The sequence below is a fragment of the Penicillium riverlandense genome, assembly GCF_028828495.1.
Source record: "Penicillium riverlandense strain IBT 135883 chromosome Unknown utg000001l_segment0_segment0, whole genome shotgun sequence".
Classification (NCBI taxonomy): Eukaryota; Fungi; Ascomycota; class Eurotiomycetes; order Eurotiales; family Aspergillaceae; genus Penicillium; species Penicillium riverlandense.
The window spans coordinates 5,104,005-5,117,140 of NW_026643194.1; the positions used below are offsets into that span (position 1 = coordinate 5,104,005).

The window sequence follows — 13,136 nt, forward strand, 5'->3', positions numbered from 1 at the left end:
ACGATCGGGGAGGGTCGCTCAGTTGCTGCTACAAGTTAGTTAAAACAGGCTTGCTTCGAATTAAGTGTTACAAGTATAACTCCCCAGATCTATAGCCCGTCAGTCGTCAGTCCTGCATGTACTGCGGGCGCCGTACAGGGCAGTCTGCTGACTCAGCGTCACCTGACCGCCACACTGAAATCTTCTCCTCCGCCTCCTGTTGTTAGTCCGCTACTCAGCGAGCACCAGCCCCGTCCAGCGAGTCGCGCAACCCGGTCCCCTCCATCTCCATTTCATCCATTTTTCCCTTCAACGCGCCCTCCCCGCCGCGTTTCTGCCACTTGGGACCTCCCACCCCATCCCCGTTGCCCCCTTTCCGGTCTTTTCCATTTTCCTTCTTTTCTTGACTCATCCGGCCGTGACCCCCATTGGGAATCTTGCCCATCGCCTGGCATCCCCGGACCTCCGACTACGGGCCCAAACATCTCCGTTTCCATCGCCAAGGACCACGACTAGGCCTTCTCTAGTCGCATCGGTCCCCCCAAATACCTCTCATCTTCGTCGCGTCCCTACCCTCCCTTCCCCCGATCCTGCCCCCTTCTCTTGCGCGGGCGCGACCTGGCAATAAGTGGAGACCGCGACAACTCCTAACAACATCCGCTTCGATTTTCTCGGTCGCGTTGCCCTGCCCACCCATCGGTGCCTGGCCCATGAATTAAAGAAGCACGCGTCTCAAATATGGCTTCCTTGCAGTCGGCGCCTAACATGGCGTCTGGCAACGTGAGCTTGCCGCCTCACTTGACGCAGCAGCACGTCCAAGAGGTTCTTCAGGTGAGTTGTCGCTACATATCCCGCGACCCTCAACACCCATTATACCCCGACATGCTAACCTCGCTGTCGCGCAGAAATTCAAGCAGATGCAAGAACAAGGTGTTCGCCATGACGACCCTGAATACCTCAAGGCGCACAACCTGCTCTCTGCCATCCAACGGCAGCAAGCCTACCAGAAGCAGCGAATGCAGCAGCAACAACAGCTCCAGGCGCAACAGCGCCAACAGCAAATGAATGGTGCTGGCGCGGATGCCGCCACCAATGGCGCCCATGGTAAGCCCTTGTTGCGCGTCGGTCCAATTGCGATGATCCGCTAACACTTTTAATCAGCGCGCACTGGCTCAACGTCGTCTACTACTGGCGCTGTTCGGGAGTCCTCGTCTACGCCGAACCAGGCCCAGGTTGCAGGACAGAAGAATGGCCCGGGGCCCAGCAGTAGCTTTTCGCCGGAGCAATTGGCCACGCTGCGCAATCAGATTTTGGCGTTCAAGATGCTCTCCAAGAACCTTGCTATTCCGCCCCGCGTCCAACAGCAGCTTTTCGCGTCCAAGAAACAGCAGACGCCGACGCCTACCGAGACCGTCGCTGTGGCGGAGAATGCCATCGAAAATGCGGAAAAGAGCTCTGCCGAGAAAATCGCTGACGCAGAGCCCGCCGCTCCGGCCAAGGACTGGTATGGGAGCTTCGAGTCTCCATACGACTCGCTGTCCAAAACGATCAGCTACACGGATCATGCCACTCGCGCGAACCGCGCACGCATTCCTGCTCTCATGCCCCTTGGCATCGACTTGGAACAAGTGCGCGAGGATCGTGAATTGATTCTGTACAACAGGATCACTGCGCGGAAAGCGGAGCTTGCTGAGTTGCCTGCCAACCTCGGCGCATGGGATACCAGCAAGAGTGATGCGCCCACCGGTGACGATTCTCTGAAGTTGAAGGCGCTCATTGAGTACAAGATGCTCAATCTCTTGCCGAAGCAGAAGCTTTTCCGCAAGCAGATTCAAAACGAGATGTTTCATTATGAGAACCTTGGCATGACTGCGAACCGCTCGAGTCATCGTCGCATGAAGAAGCAGTCTCTGCGGGAGGCTCGAATCACCGAGAAGCTTGAGAAGCAACAACGTGATGCTCGCGAGACCCGCGAGAAGAAGAAGCAATACGACCAGCTGCAGGCTATTCTCAACCACGGCGCTGAGGTCGCCAACGCCACTGTCCAGCAACGCACTCGCTCGCAGAAACTGGGTCGTATGATGCTCCAGCACCACCAGTTCATGGAGCGTGAGGAGCAACGACGTGTGGAGCGGACCGCCAAGCAACGTCTTCAGGCTCTGAAGGCTAACGATGAAGAGACGTACCTGAAGCTGCTCGGACAAGCCAAGGATTCCCGTATCTCTCACCTGCTCAACCAGACCGACAACTTCCTCAAGCAGCTGGCTGCCTCTGTCCGGGCGCAGCAACGGAACCAGGCCCAGCGTTATGGCGATGAACACGACGATTTTGAAGAGGAAGAAGAGGAAGAGGAGATTGGTGGAAGTGACGACGAGGAGACTCCCGGCCAGAAGAAGATTGATTACTACGCTGTGGCCCATCGCATCCGAGAACAGGTCACTGAGCAGCCCTCGATTCTCGTTGGCGGTACTCTGAAGGAGTACCAGCTGAAGGGCCTGCAGTGGATGATTTCTCTGTACAACAATAACCTGAACGGTATCTTGGCTGACGAGATGGGTCTTGGAAAGACCATCCAGACCATCAGTTTGATCACCTACATCATTGAGAAGAAGCGAAATAACGGCCCGTTCTTGGTCATTGTACCTTTGAGTACGCTGACCAATTGGAACCTTGAGTTTGAGAAGTGGGCACCTTCGGTCAGCAAGGTCGTCTACAAGGGTCCTCCCAATGCGCGCAAGCAGCAACAGCAGCAGATTCGTTGGGGCAACTTCCAGGTCCTCTTGACCACCTACGAGTACATTATCAAGGATCGTCCCGTGCTCAGCAAGATCAAGTGGACACACATGATTGTTGACGAAGGTCACCGGATGAAGAACGCTCAGTCGAAGCTGAGCAGCACTCTTTCTACATACTACGTCAGCCGTTATCGTTTGATCTTGACCGGTACACCGCTGCAGAACAATCTGCCTGAGCTGTGGGCTCTTCTCAATTTCGTTCTCCCGAACATTTTCAAGTCGGTCAAGTCGTTTGATGAGTGGTTCAATACGCCATTTGCCAATACCGGTGGCCAAGACCGCATGGACCTGAGTGAAGAAGAGCAGCTGCTTGTGATTCGTCGTCTGCACAAGGTTCTTCGTCCTTTCCTCCTTCGCCGCCTGAAGAAGGATGTCGAGAAGGATCTGCCTGACAAGCAGGAGCGGGTCATCAAGTGTCGCTTCTCCGCGCTGCAAACCAAGCTGTACAAGCAGCTCGTGACCCACAACAAAATGGTGGTCAGCGATGGGAAGGGTGGCAAGACTGGAATGCGTGGTCTGAGCAACATGCTTATGCAGTTGCGAAAGCTTTGCAACCATCCGTTTGTTTTTGAACCCGTGGAAGACCAGATGAACCCTAGCCGGATGTCCAACGATCTTCTGTGGCGAACAGCAGGGAAATTCGAGTTGCTTGATCGGGTTCTGCCCAAGTTCCGTGCCACCGGGCATCGTGTCTTGATGTTCTTCCAGATGACCCAGATCATGAACATTATGGAGGATTTCCTTCGCATGCGTGGTCTCAAGTATCTCCGACTTGATGGTTCCACCAAGTCTGATGATCGATCCGATCTGTTGAAACTTTTCAATGAGCCGGGCTCCGAATACTTCTGCTTCTTGCTCTCCACTCGTGCTGGTGGTCTGGGTTTGAATCTGCAGACTGCCGACACCGTCATCATCTACGACTCCGACTGGAACCCTCACCAGGATCTGCAAGCCCAGGATCGTGCTCATCGTATCGGTCAGAAGAACGAGGTCCGCATCCTGCGTTTGATCAGCTCGAACTCTGTTGAGGAGAAGATCTTGGAGCGTGCACAGTTCAAACTCGACATGGATGGCAAGGTTATTCAGGCCGGAAAGTTTGATAACAAATCCACCAACGAAGAACGAGACGCTCTTCTTCGGACGCTCTTGGAGACTGCCGAAGATGCGGAGCAGCTTGGTGATCACGATGAGATGGATGATGACGACCTTAACGAAATCATGGCCCGGTCTGAAGCCGAGGTGGCCGTCTTCCAGCAGATCGACAGGGATCGCCAGAAGAACGATTCGTATGGCCCTGGACACCGCTACCCTCGATTGATGTGTGAAGAGGAGCTGCCCGAGATCTACATGCAAGAGGACAACCCAATCACGGAGGAGCCCGAAATTGAGATCTCCGGCCGCGGAGCTCGTGAGCGCAAGGTGACCAAGTACGATGATGGCCTGACGGAAGAGCAGTGGCTGATGGCGGTGGATGCCGAGGACGACAGCATTGAGGATGCCATTGCTCGGAAGGAAGCACGGGTTGAGCGGCGCAAATCCAACAAGGACAAGCGTGGGAAGAAGGGAGGAGCCGAGTCATCTCCCGAGCCTCCCTCTCGCGAAGGTTCCGAAACTCCTCAGCCCAAGAAGCGCCGCCGTGGCCCTGCACCGAAGCGCAAGGCTGAAGAAGTTGCCGATGACACCCCGCAACCCAAGCGCAAGCGTGGTCGCCAGCCCAAGGCTGTGGATACGTTGAGCAGCGCCGACCGTGCCACCTTGACTCGCATTTTGAATAGTGTGGTCGAGTCCCTGATGGCAATGGAGCAGGAGCTTCCGGCCGAGTCGTCCGATGACGAGGATGAACCCGTCGTTCGCGCGATCATGGATCCGTTCATGAAGCCGCCTCCGCGCTCACAGTATCCGGATTACTACATGATCATTCAGAACCCCATCGCGATGGACACGATTCAGAAAAAGATCAAGCGGGACGAGTACCAGAATCTCCGAGAGTTCCGCGAGGACATCCACCTGATCTGTCAGAACGCTCGGACATACAATGAGGATGGCAGCTTGCTCTTCCAGGATGCCAACGACATCGAGGTATGTTTTTTTTTTTTGATTGAAATTTCATGACACTGTACTGACCACAACTAGGCCAAATGCTTGATGGAACTAAAGAAGCAAACCGAGGGCCACCCGGAGTTTGCCAACTTTGACGACTCGGTTTCTGCTGCTGGCGATGCCATGTCCACTCTTTCCGGCACGGACACCCCGATGACTGCTGGAACCCCAGGACAGCCCAAGTTGAAGCTCACCTTCAGCAATGCAAACCGAGACAGCGGCGACAGCGCGAACGGCGCCGAACTGGACGATGAAGAGTAGGGTGAATTCCCTCTCTTTTGCCCATCATCATTACCAATCACCGCACGATCCATCTGATATCACCACTTCTCCGTGTTCTGTTCCTTGAAGGAACCTGTGTAAAACGAATTTACCTTTTATTACTATTTTTCCTTCATCTTTTCTTGTTTCTGCACTTGGACAGGGCGTTTTTTTTGTGTTCCATTGAGTTCCTCAGCTCTGGAAATCCTGGCGGTGGACGGCGCAGCTTCTTGTACTCTTGTTTCGTTGACGCGAGCGATCTCCATGTTTCTCCCTATTGCCGTGGCTCTGCGTCATTGGTTTCTTGTATGTTCGATTATCTACTGCTTGCAATTGATGGCCGAATTACCTGTTATTATTATTCTTCTCGGTTGTAGATCTGATGAGTTCAGTGGAGATCCCACGATCCCAATTACCAGCGATCGGAGCGTCCAAATTTTGACCACATAAGTGGCAACGGAGGACCGATCTCCTACAGTCTCCTGCCAGAAAAGCTACTATGAAGCTGCATGCGTAAATGTATTTATGATATCTAATTTGCTCGTGCAATCTCCTGTTGCCATTGCTGCCGCGCCGTCTCATAGAGGGTCTCGTTTGTGAGCATGTCCCACCCGATTAGCGCCAGCGACTTGCCCACAATTAGTGCCTCAGCATGGGCCTCGTCTGTTCCCGCCGCAGCGGCAAACGTGGGGTGGTGCGGGAATGAGTTTTCCTGGGTTGGGATCCCGAAGCTGGTGTGAAGCGTGGGAGTCACATAGCTGACATTTCCTATCTCCAGTGTCAGTCCTACGATGCTTGACAAGATCATTCAAGGTTTGTACCAATATCTGAAGAAGCAGTCATGACCTTGTCGTGGCGCTTAAGCACCTTGCGACCATATCGCCCCATGTGGACCTGATACTGCTCACAAAGAGTGTCGTTCAACAGGACATCCGTGTACAGCTCCTCCCTTTCATACATGTCAGTATCTGAGTGGCATTTTGACAATAGATTTGTTTGACATACTCGGATATTTTAACCTGGCAACCTGTAGCCAGTGCTCCAGCCTCCATGCAATTGCGCACCTTGGAAACCAGAGTGTTGAGCCCTTTGAGCGACGGACTTCGAACCTGCCAAAATGCTTTGGTGAATGAAGGAATGATGTTTGCAACAGGAGGAGTTTCAAGGAAGGCGCAGTGGATTCGTTGGTCTGGCAGGAGCTGCTGTCGCAACACTGCAACATTGTTGTACGAGGCTACCAAGGCATCTAGAGCGTTGATCCCATCCCACGGATTACCACCTGCATGGGCACTCTTGCCAATGAACTCGCAATTGATCCTTTTACGAGCATTCATCAATGTTCCAGCAATGCCATCTGATGGTTCCTGCCCTGGGAATAGTTTCTTAGGCCCACCATGACTATTAGTGGAATTAGCAGACAATTTGAATATTGTAGAATCAGACCACAGAAACATACCCCATGAGGGAGATGTCAACTCCCTTATAGGCCCCTGCATCTATAAGCTTGGCCTTTCCGCCTCCATTCTCCTCAGCCGGGGTGCCTAACAACTGCGCCCGTCCAGGAATACCGTATTTTTCCAAAATGAAAGATAGAGCGAGGAAGGCAGCGATACTGCTAGTGGCGATGAGGTTGTGGCCGCAGGCATGTCCAATGTCTGGAAGAGCATCATATTCTGCGTTGAAGTTGATTAATCGTCCACCCGATCCACTCAAAGCTTCAAATGATGTGGCAATGCCATAGGCATGGCGTGTGACTTTGAATCCCCGGTTCTCAAGAAAGTTGCAGATTTGATCGTGAGCGCGGTGCTCCTCATACGCAAGTTCCGGGTGTGACCAGATCTGGCACCCAGCACCGATGCGTCAGCTGCCAGCTAGGTGAAGAGTGAACATGGTGGAGGAGATACCTCGTGGTTCAATTCTCGCAATGATCCTTCCAGTGTCCCGAGTGCAGTATCCACGTATGCCCGGACATCATCAATATCTATGGTCGACCGAGTCATCTTTATTGGAGGATCAGTAGAGCAAGCTATTCAGACGAAGTTCTCCATATAAGTTCTGTTTCCGACGGAGGGCCGGGCGTATTTAATCTGACACTGGACTTCCGCTATTAGTTCTTCTGTTCGCTCTCCGTCAACTTATTTATTGATCCGCCTACTATGCTCAATCAGGTAGCCCTATGCGTGGAGGCCGGGGAGTTTTTGACAGCGGAGAAACAAAGCTCCACAGCCAACGAAGAACAATTACAGGTCGTCGACAAGGCTGGTAGCGCGTATCGGAGGGTCGCGCCACGCCAATGAGTTTGTGGGGTACAGGTGGACACCTTTCCTTCTGGTTCGTACGGGGCGATAAGAAAATTCGGCGTTTACCGATGGCGGGTGACAGAAAACTACTTGCCGAGGCGACGCTTACAATTGGCTAGTCTGCCGATGCCGAACCCTAGTGTCGACAGGAATATTGGTATCTGTCCTCAAAAGCATTAGCGAAGGCTTGAACTGCCGAAATTATTAACCGTCGTCGCTCAGAACCGAAATGATCTCCTGGTCGATGGCGTTGTCGCTTGAAGGTCTTTGTACTCCATAGCTAGCCATCCAATCTATTATCAACAAAGTTGACCACCAGATCAAATCTCCTGGTTGCGTTCTTAAATAACGGTGGTGGGGACCCCGCGGCCCCCTTTACCCCAGAGTTTAGTTATATATTGGCCATCCGTCGTGGCATAACGAACAACACCAACTAGTTCATTCCAACAATCAAGACCATTTATAGTCCTCTTTGGATTGGCAAATCCTACGACATCACTTTATTCGAATTACTTTGATGACTCGCGCAGCATGGAGAAACAACAGCCCCTTCCTGACGGCTCCGCATCCGACATGAACAAACTGGAAATCGACTCTAACATTGATGCCCGGGATGCTTATGTCGGCGAGATGCTTGCGATTAATGCCACTCCGCAAATGGAACGAAGGGTTCTATGGAAGCTCGATCTTTTGTGAGTCCGGGCCAACACCGCATGAGGCACCGTATCTCTAACCAGAAGGATCAGCCTTATCCCCCTGATGGGATTTTGTTATATGCTGCAATTTATGGACAAACTGGCTCTTAGCCAGGCAACATTATTTGATCTTCGACAAGACTTGGTATCTTCTTTCTGCCTTCCTACCACCATCTGCTGAAAAAAAAAAAAAAATGAAAACAAAGACTGACTGTTCATTCTTTTTTTGTAGGGCCTCCAGTCCAGGCAGTATAATTGGGCATCGGCTGTCTTCTACTTCGGATACTTTGCCTGGAGCTGGCCAAGCTCCTACCTCGTTGTAAAACTCCCACTTGGGAAATACCTGAGCGTTGCCGTCTTTGTGTGGGGGGAATTCTCATGTGCCATGCTGCCTGCACCTCTTTCGGTGGATTGATGGTAGCAAGGTTCTTCCTTGGAATGGGAGAGGCATCCATTGCTCCTGGATTTGCCCTAATCACGGGTATGTTCTACAAGAGAGAGGAACAGCCGGTGCGGCAGGCGGCCTGGTTCATTGGAAATTCGATTGCAACAGTGATTGGCGGAGTTGTCGCTTATGGAATTGGGGAGATTAGTAGCACCTCCCTCGAGGATTGGCAGCTATTGTTCCTTATTTTAGGCGCCGTCACTGCCGCATACGGATTCGTCCTCTTTGCATTCCTACCCGACTCACCAGCTAAGGTGATGTTCTTGAACGAAACTGAGAAGGCTATTGCCCTGCATCGAACTCTAAAGAACAAAACTGGAGTTCTAGATGCGGGTAAATTCAAGTGGGATCAAGTCCTAATGGCTATCAAGGATCCACAAACCTGGTTTCTTGTGCTTTATACGCTATGTGCGAACTTCTGTAATGGAGGTATAACCAGTTTCCAGTCCATCATTATTGCCGGTTTTGGGTTCTCGGATCTCAAAGCCCTTCTCATTCAGATGCCAATTGGAGCTGCGCAAATCGTCTACGTTGTTATTACCTCTGGGGTTGCGAGTGTTGTCAGCTCCAGTCGAATTCTCATGATGATCCTAAACACGGCACTTGCAATGGTTGGTATGATCCTCATTTGGAAGCTGGATGATGAGAACCGCGCGGGAAAGATGGCAGGTCTCTGCCTGGGAGTGGCTTTTGTTGCCAACATCCCCCTATCACTTAGCATAATCAGCTCGAACGTGGCTGGATTCACGAAGAAGAGCACCGTCAGTGCCCTAATGTTTGTGGCGTACTGTGTCGGAAATATTGTTGGACCTCAATTTTTCATTCCCTCTGAGGAACCGGCATATCCAGTGAGTAACCATATTACCCCTCTTCGGTTTTTGCACCTTTAAGATGCTAAGACTCGACAGACTGGCATCAAAGCAGCGATGTCGGGATTGATCTTTGGAATTTTCTTCCTAATCTGTCTCTATGGCTTTTACCAATGGGAAAACCGTCGGCGAGACCGATTGTATGGATCACCGAGACAAGTGACCGTGTCGGAGGAACTGGAGGACGAGCTATCCAATAAGACCGACCATGAGATAGAAAGCTTCCGATATTTGCTGTGAGAGATAGGGCTGCACGATTCAGCGCGCATAGTTGCTTTAGCGATAGACCGAAAGAATAACAAATTATAGAGACCCAATATACACCGCCCAATCAAGTGTGATTCCCTCGAGATCGAAGTTTTATAAAAATTGGTTGAGTAATTATCCATTGGGTAATTCATCCAACTGCCGTATCCTGACGCTGACTCGCCTAATCCTCCAAATACGGCAGCTGTGCCCCGATGTAGACAGATCACATTGAGCAGAGTTTCCCTCTTCTCTGCTAATATAAATACAGACAGGATAGATAGACGAAGTACCATCGATTCATCATTGTCATAGATTGACTACCTGGTAAATCTACTAATGAATACGCCTATCCACCACTTTCACTATTATTAACTCCCTACTTATGGCCACCCGTTCCCCTTGAGTAGTCGTTAATGCTCATAGGAAGCGATTCCCACTGGTCACTCAGGACTGACCCTGTTGCCCTCCAGCGAATTCAAACAAGGAGTCAATAAGACTACTCTTCGCCTTTCCAAGCTCCACTACCGCTTGTATCTCGTCACCGATGTTTTGCAAGAATCGTTCCTTGTTCCACATCGGTCTCCACCCGATTCTATGCGGAATCTCGGCAATGATGTTATCACTAAATTTCAAATCAGATAAAACTTCTTGAGATGGTTGCAACACCTACCCCGAATTCCACAAGGGCCGCACAAACGGCACGGGAACGCCTAGAGACCTTGCAGCAGCTTCATCATTGGGATAAATCATTGTTTTTGAATCTGTTATGAGACCACGAGCCTTTAACTCTATAGCCAAGTGATCCAAGACTTCCCTGAAATGGAGATAATGGGCTAGTGCGAAGTAATATCCTTCTCTGCCAGTTGGAAGTGGCTCTCCCTGGAGGATGTTCTCGATAATCAGTCCATAAAGGGCTGTCAAATCAGAAATGTGCACGCTTGAGACTTTCTGTAATACCTCTTAGTCAGTCCCGTTGGCAGTCTCTCGAAAAGCCCATTTCCTACCGTGTTTTCAGAGAATTTGTAAACGGCTTGACCCGAAATGCTGGCCTTGACATAGACGGGCAGTACTACGGACAGTTTATTCCATTCGCCGGTGCCCTTCCCATCTAAGAAGGATTGTCAGAGTCAGCCTCATTTGTTTAACTGTGGTACTCACAAACTAGGGACGGCACGACGACGAAACAGGCTACTCCTCGTGTTTCGGCATGCTCGATGACAGTCACGTCGGTCTGTCCGGCGGGAGAGTCAAAGTTATTCAGAATAATCTCCACGTAGGTAGACAGACGATATGCTTACCTTTCGGAGAGGGGAGGAGCTGGCCAATTCCTTCTCTGTATCGAACACCGCATCCGTGTCCTTAAACGGCCCGGCTGGCCAACCGGTATTTTCGAAGAATGCACCCAATCCCGAGGTCTACCTCCTGGTCATTCGATTTATTCACGAGCAGACGGGCAGCAACATATGTAGCTACTTACGTGGATGAAATATGTTTTCTCACCGCTCACCTCACCCTGTTTACTCAACGCAGTGATTAGGTGTAGCGCTAGATCTGGATTTATAGAGCTTGCTGTGTGAATGACAATGCTGACTAGCAAGCTGTCAGTGAATTCTTCCCGCTACGAATGCAATTGGAGAAGGTCTCATACTGTTGTGGCGTAGCACGCTTTTGATCACAGCATCTTCGTCGGTCAGATCCAACTTAAGAACACAGATGCCCAGTTTCGATAAAGAATTAGCTTGATCTTCGGATCTAACCGCAGCAACAAGCCGATCCACACCGATCGATGTGGTCTTGCTCGCCAGAAAGTCCGCGATTATGGAACCTCCTCTGTAAAAAAAAAGGTCAGATATGGATAGTTACTCCCATAAAGTAATCCGTACATGTAGCCGGCGGCGCCGGTGACCAAAATATTTGAGCCCATGAGGTTGTAGTGATTGATGAAAACCAATGCCAACAAGATACTTGTACCCACTACTTGCAGCCAGCCCGGTTTATATAGAGACACCTCACCCTAGTAAATACGGAGGATACTATCCCGATTGTTGCATCATTACTCGCCAAACCACAGGCCTTCCAATGAGCGGGAATGATTATCAAGCCTCGGGGTTCGGGGAAGGTTCGATTAGGTTAACTATCATCATCTGGCGCAATTTGTCGTCGACGTTGATTGGTCCTTATCAACGCAAACAGCACAAACTAGAACGCAAACAAAACAAACTGGCTCGAAGACCCACCCACAGAGCTGTTGGGGTCAGCTCAAAGGGATTACGATAGAGTTCAAGCAAACAGAGCAAAACTAGCAAACACGCAGATTGATAATACAGATGGAACTGCTATTTGATCATTGAAGCCAATATAATAAGACTTATATGTCTTCCTCATGGTCGTTCTCTCTCATCAATTCATACAAAACTCAAATATGGCTAGCACATCTCCGGTTATCCTCATTCTCGGATCGGGGCCCAATATCGGGCAGCATGTGGCTCGGGCTTTTGCCGCAAAGGGCTACAAAGTTGCCCTTGCATCCAGAAGCCTCAAGGAAGAAGACAGCAATGCGGACCAAGTCCACATTTCCGCCGACCTATCGGATCCTCATTCCGTGAAGGGCATCTTTTCGAAAGTCAAAGCATCGCTCGGTCTACCAAGTGTTGTTGTTTACAATGGTAAGCATGTTCCTCAAGGAGGCCCTATACTAAAACCCGGCTGACACCCTTGAAGCTGCTGCGGCGACTCCAAACAACCCAGATGACCCACTGTCTCTTCCCTTAGCTGACTTCAGTCGAGACTTCCACATCAACACGACTAGTGCGTTTGTCGCTGCACAACAGGCGGCTCTAAGCTTTGAGCAACTCAGTGACCATGGGAGTAAGACATTCATATACACTGGTAATATACTTAACTCGGCCACTATTGCAAACCTTCTGGATCTTGGTGTGGGTAAATCCGCAACGGCCCACATCATCCGCTCTGCTGCTACCGCGTACTCCAATAGAGGCTTCAAGTAAGTGTTCCTTGCTTCGGCTACAACTGTTTTGCAATTGACCAAAGGTAGATTCTATTATGCCGATGAGCGGAAGGCTGATGGAACTCCTGCATACTCTGAGATCAATGGAGAGGCACATGGGAAATTTTATGCCGAACTCGCTGAGCACAAGTTCCAGGGTCCTTGGCAACAGACTTTTGTCAAGGACATAGGCTATAAGCACTTCCCAGTCGCTTGATGTTTGCTTCCTTGACATGTCGAATCTTTTTGAAGCTTCCCCGGGGGGGTTGCAAGGTTTGGAATAGGACTCTGTTTTCTCGAATGCTTTCTGTTTTGACGGCTTGCGGAATGATCATATGTTGGGAGCAGATTTAGGTCCGCTCGAAATCAGGTTCACCACTTTATTCTCTTCGATTCATTCCCAGACTCTATTTTACGTAATGCTATGTTTATTTCG

At 50.6% G+C, this 13,136-nt stretch overlaps 5 protein-coding genes across 5 annotated transcripts; 3 read left to right on the top strand and 2 right to left on the bottom strand.

The window, feature by feature from the left end:
• Positions 1–717: 717 nt before the first annotated feature.
• On the top strand, positions 718–5,135 carry N7474_002064 (putative RSC complex subunit (Sth1); the record flags this gene model as incomplete). The annotated part of the gene is made up of 4 exons (XM_057193479.1): positions 718–810; positions 885–1,083; positions 1,141–4,853; positions 4,908–5,135. The coding sequence occupies 4 exons, from the start codon at positions 718–720 to the stop codon at positions 5,133–5,135; spliced, it is 4,233 nt and encodes a 1,410-aa protein (XP_057058432.1).
• A 532-nt stretch (positions 5,136–5,667) lies between these two features.
• On the bottom strand, positions 5,668–7,135 carry N7474_002065 (M20 family metallopeptidase; the record flags this gene model as incomplete). The annotated part of the gene is made up of 5 exons (XM_057193480.1): positions 5,668–5,903; positions 5,957–6,084; positions 6,141–6,533; positions 6,592–6,974; positions 7,040–7,135. The coding sequence occupies 5 exons, from the start codon at positions 7,133–7,135 to the stop codon at positions 5,668–5,670; spliced, it is 1,236 nt and encodes a 411-aa protein (XP_057058433.1).
• Positions 7,136–7,966: 831 nt separating this feature from the next.
• On the top strand, positions 7,967–9,684 carry N7474_002066 (uncharacterized protein; the record flags this gene model as incomplete). Its single annotated transcript, XM_057193481.1, has 3 exons — positions 7,967–8,127; positions 8,556–9,423; positions 9,484–9,684. 3 exons carry the CDS (start codon positions 7,967–7,969, stop codon positions 9,682–9,684), a joined length of 1,230 nt encoding a protein of 409 aa, XP_057058434.1.
• A 465-nt stretch (positions 9,685–10,149) lies between these two features.
• N7474_002067 (uncharacterized protein) lies at positions 10,150–11,617 on the bottom strand (the record flags this gene model as incomplete). The annotated part of the gene is made up of 8 exons (XM_057193482.1): positions 10,150–10,315; positions 10,364–10,641; positions 10,698–10,801; positions 10,852–10,924; positions 10,992–11,108; positions 11,171–11,283; positions 11,342–11,523; positions 11,577–11,617. Coding segments are annotated over 8 exons (1,074 nt in total), but the record flags the coding sequence as incomplete, so codon positions are not given.
• A 498-nt stretch (positions 11,618–12,115) lies between these two features.
• On the top strand, positions 12,116–12,917 carry N7474_002068 (uncharacterized protein; the record flags this gene model as incomplete). The annotated part of the gene is made up of 3 exons (XM_057193483.1): positions 12,116–12,359; positions 12,415–12,697; positions 12,749–12,917. 3 exons carry the CDS (start codon positions 12,116–12,118, stop codon positions 12,915–12,917), a joined length of 696 nt encoding a protein of 231 aa, XP_057058436.1.
• Between the last annotated feature and the right edge of the window lie 219 nt (positions 12,918–13,136).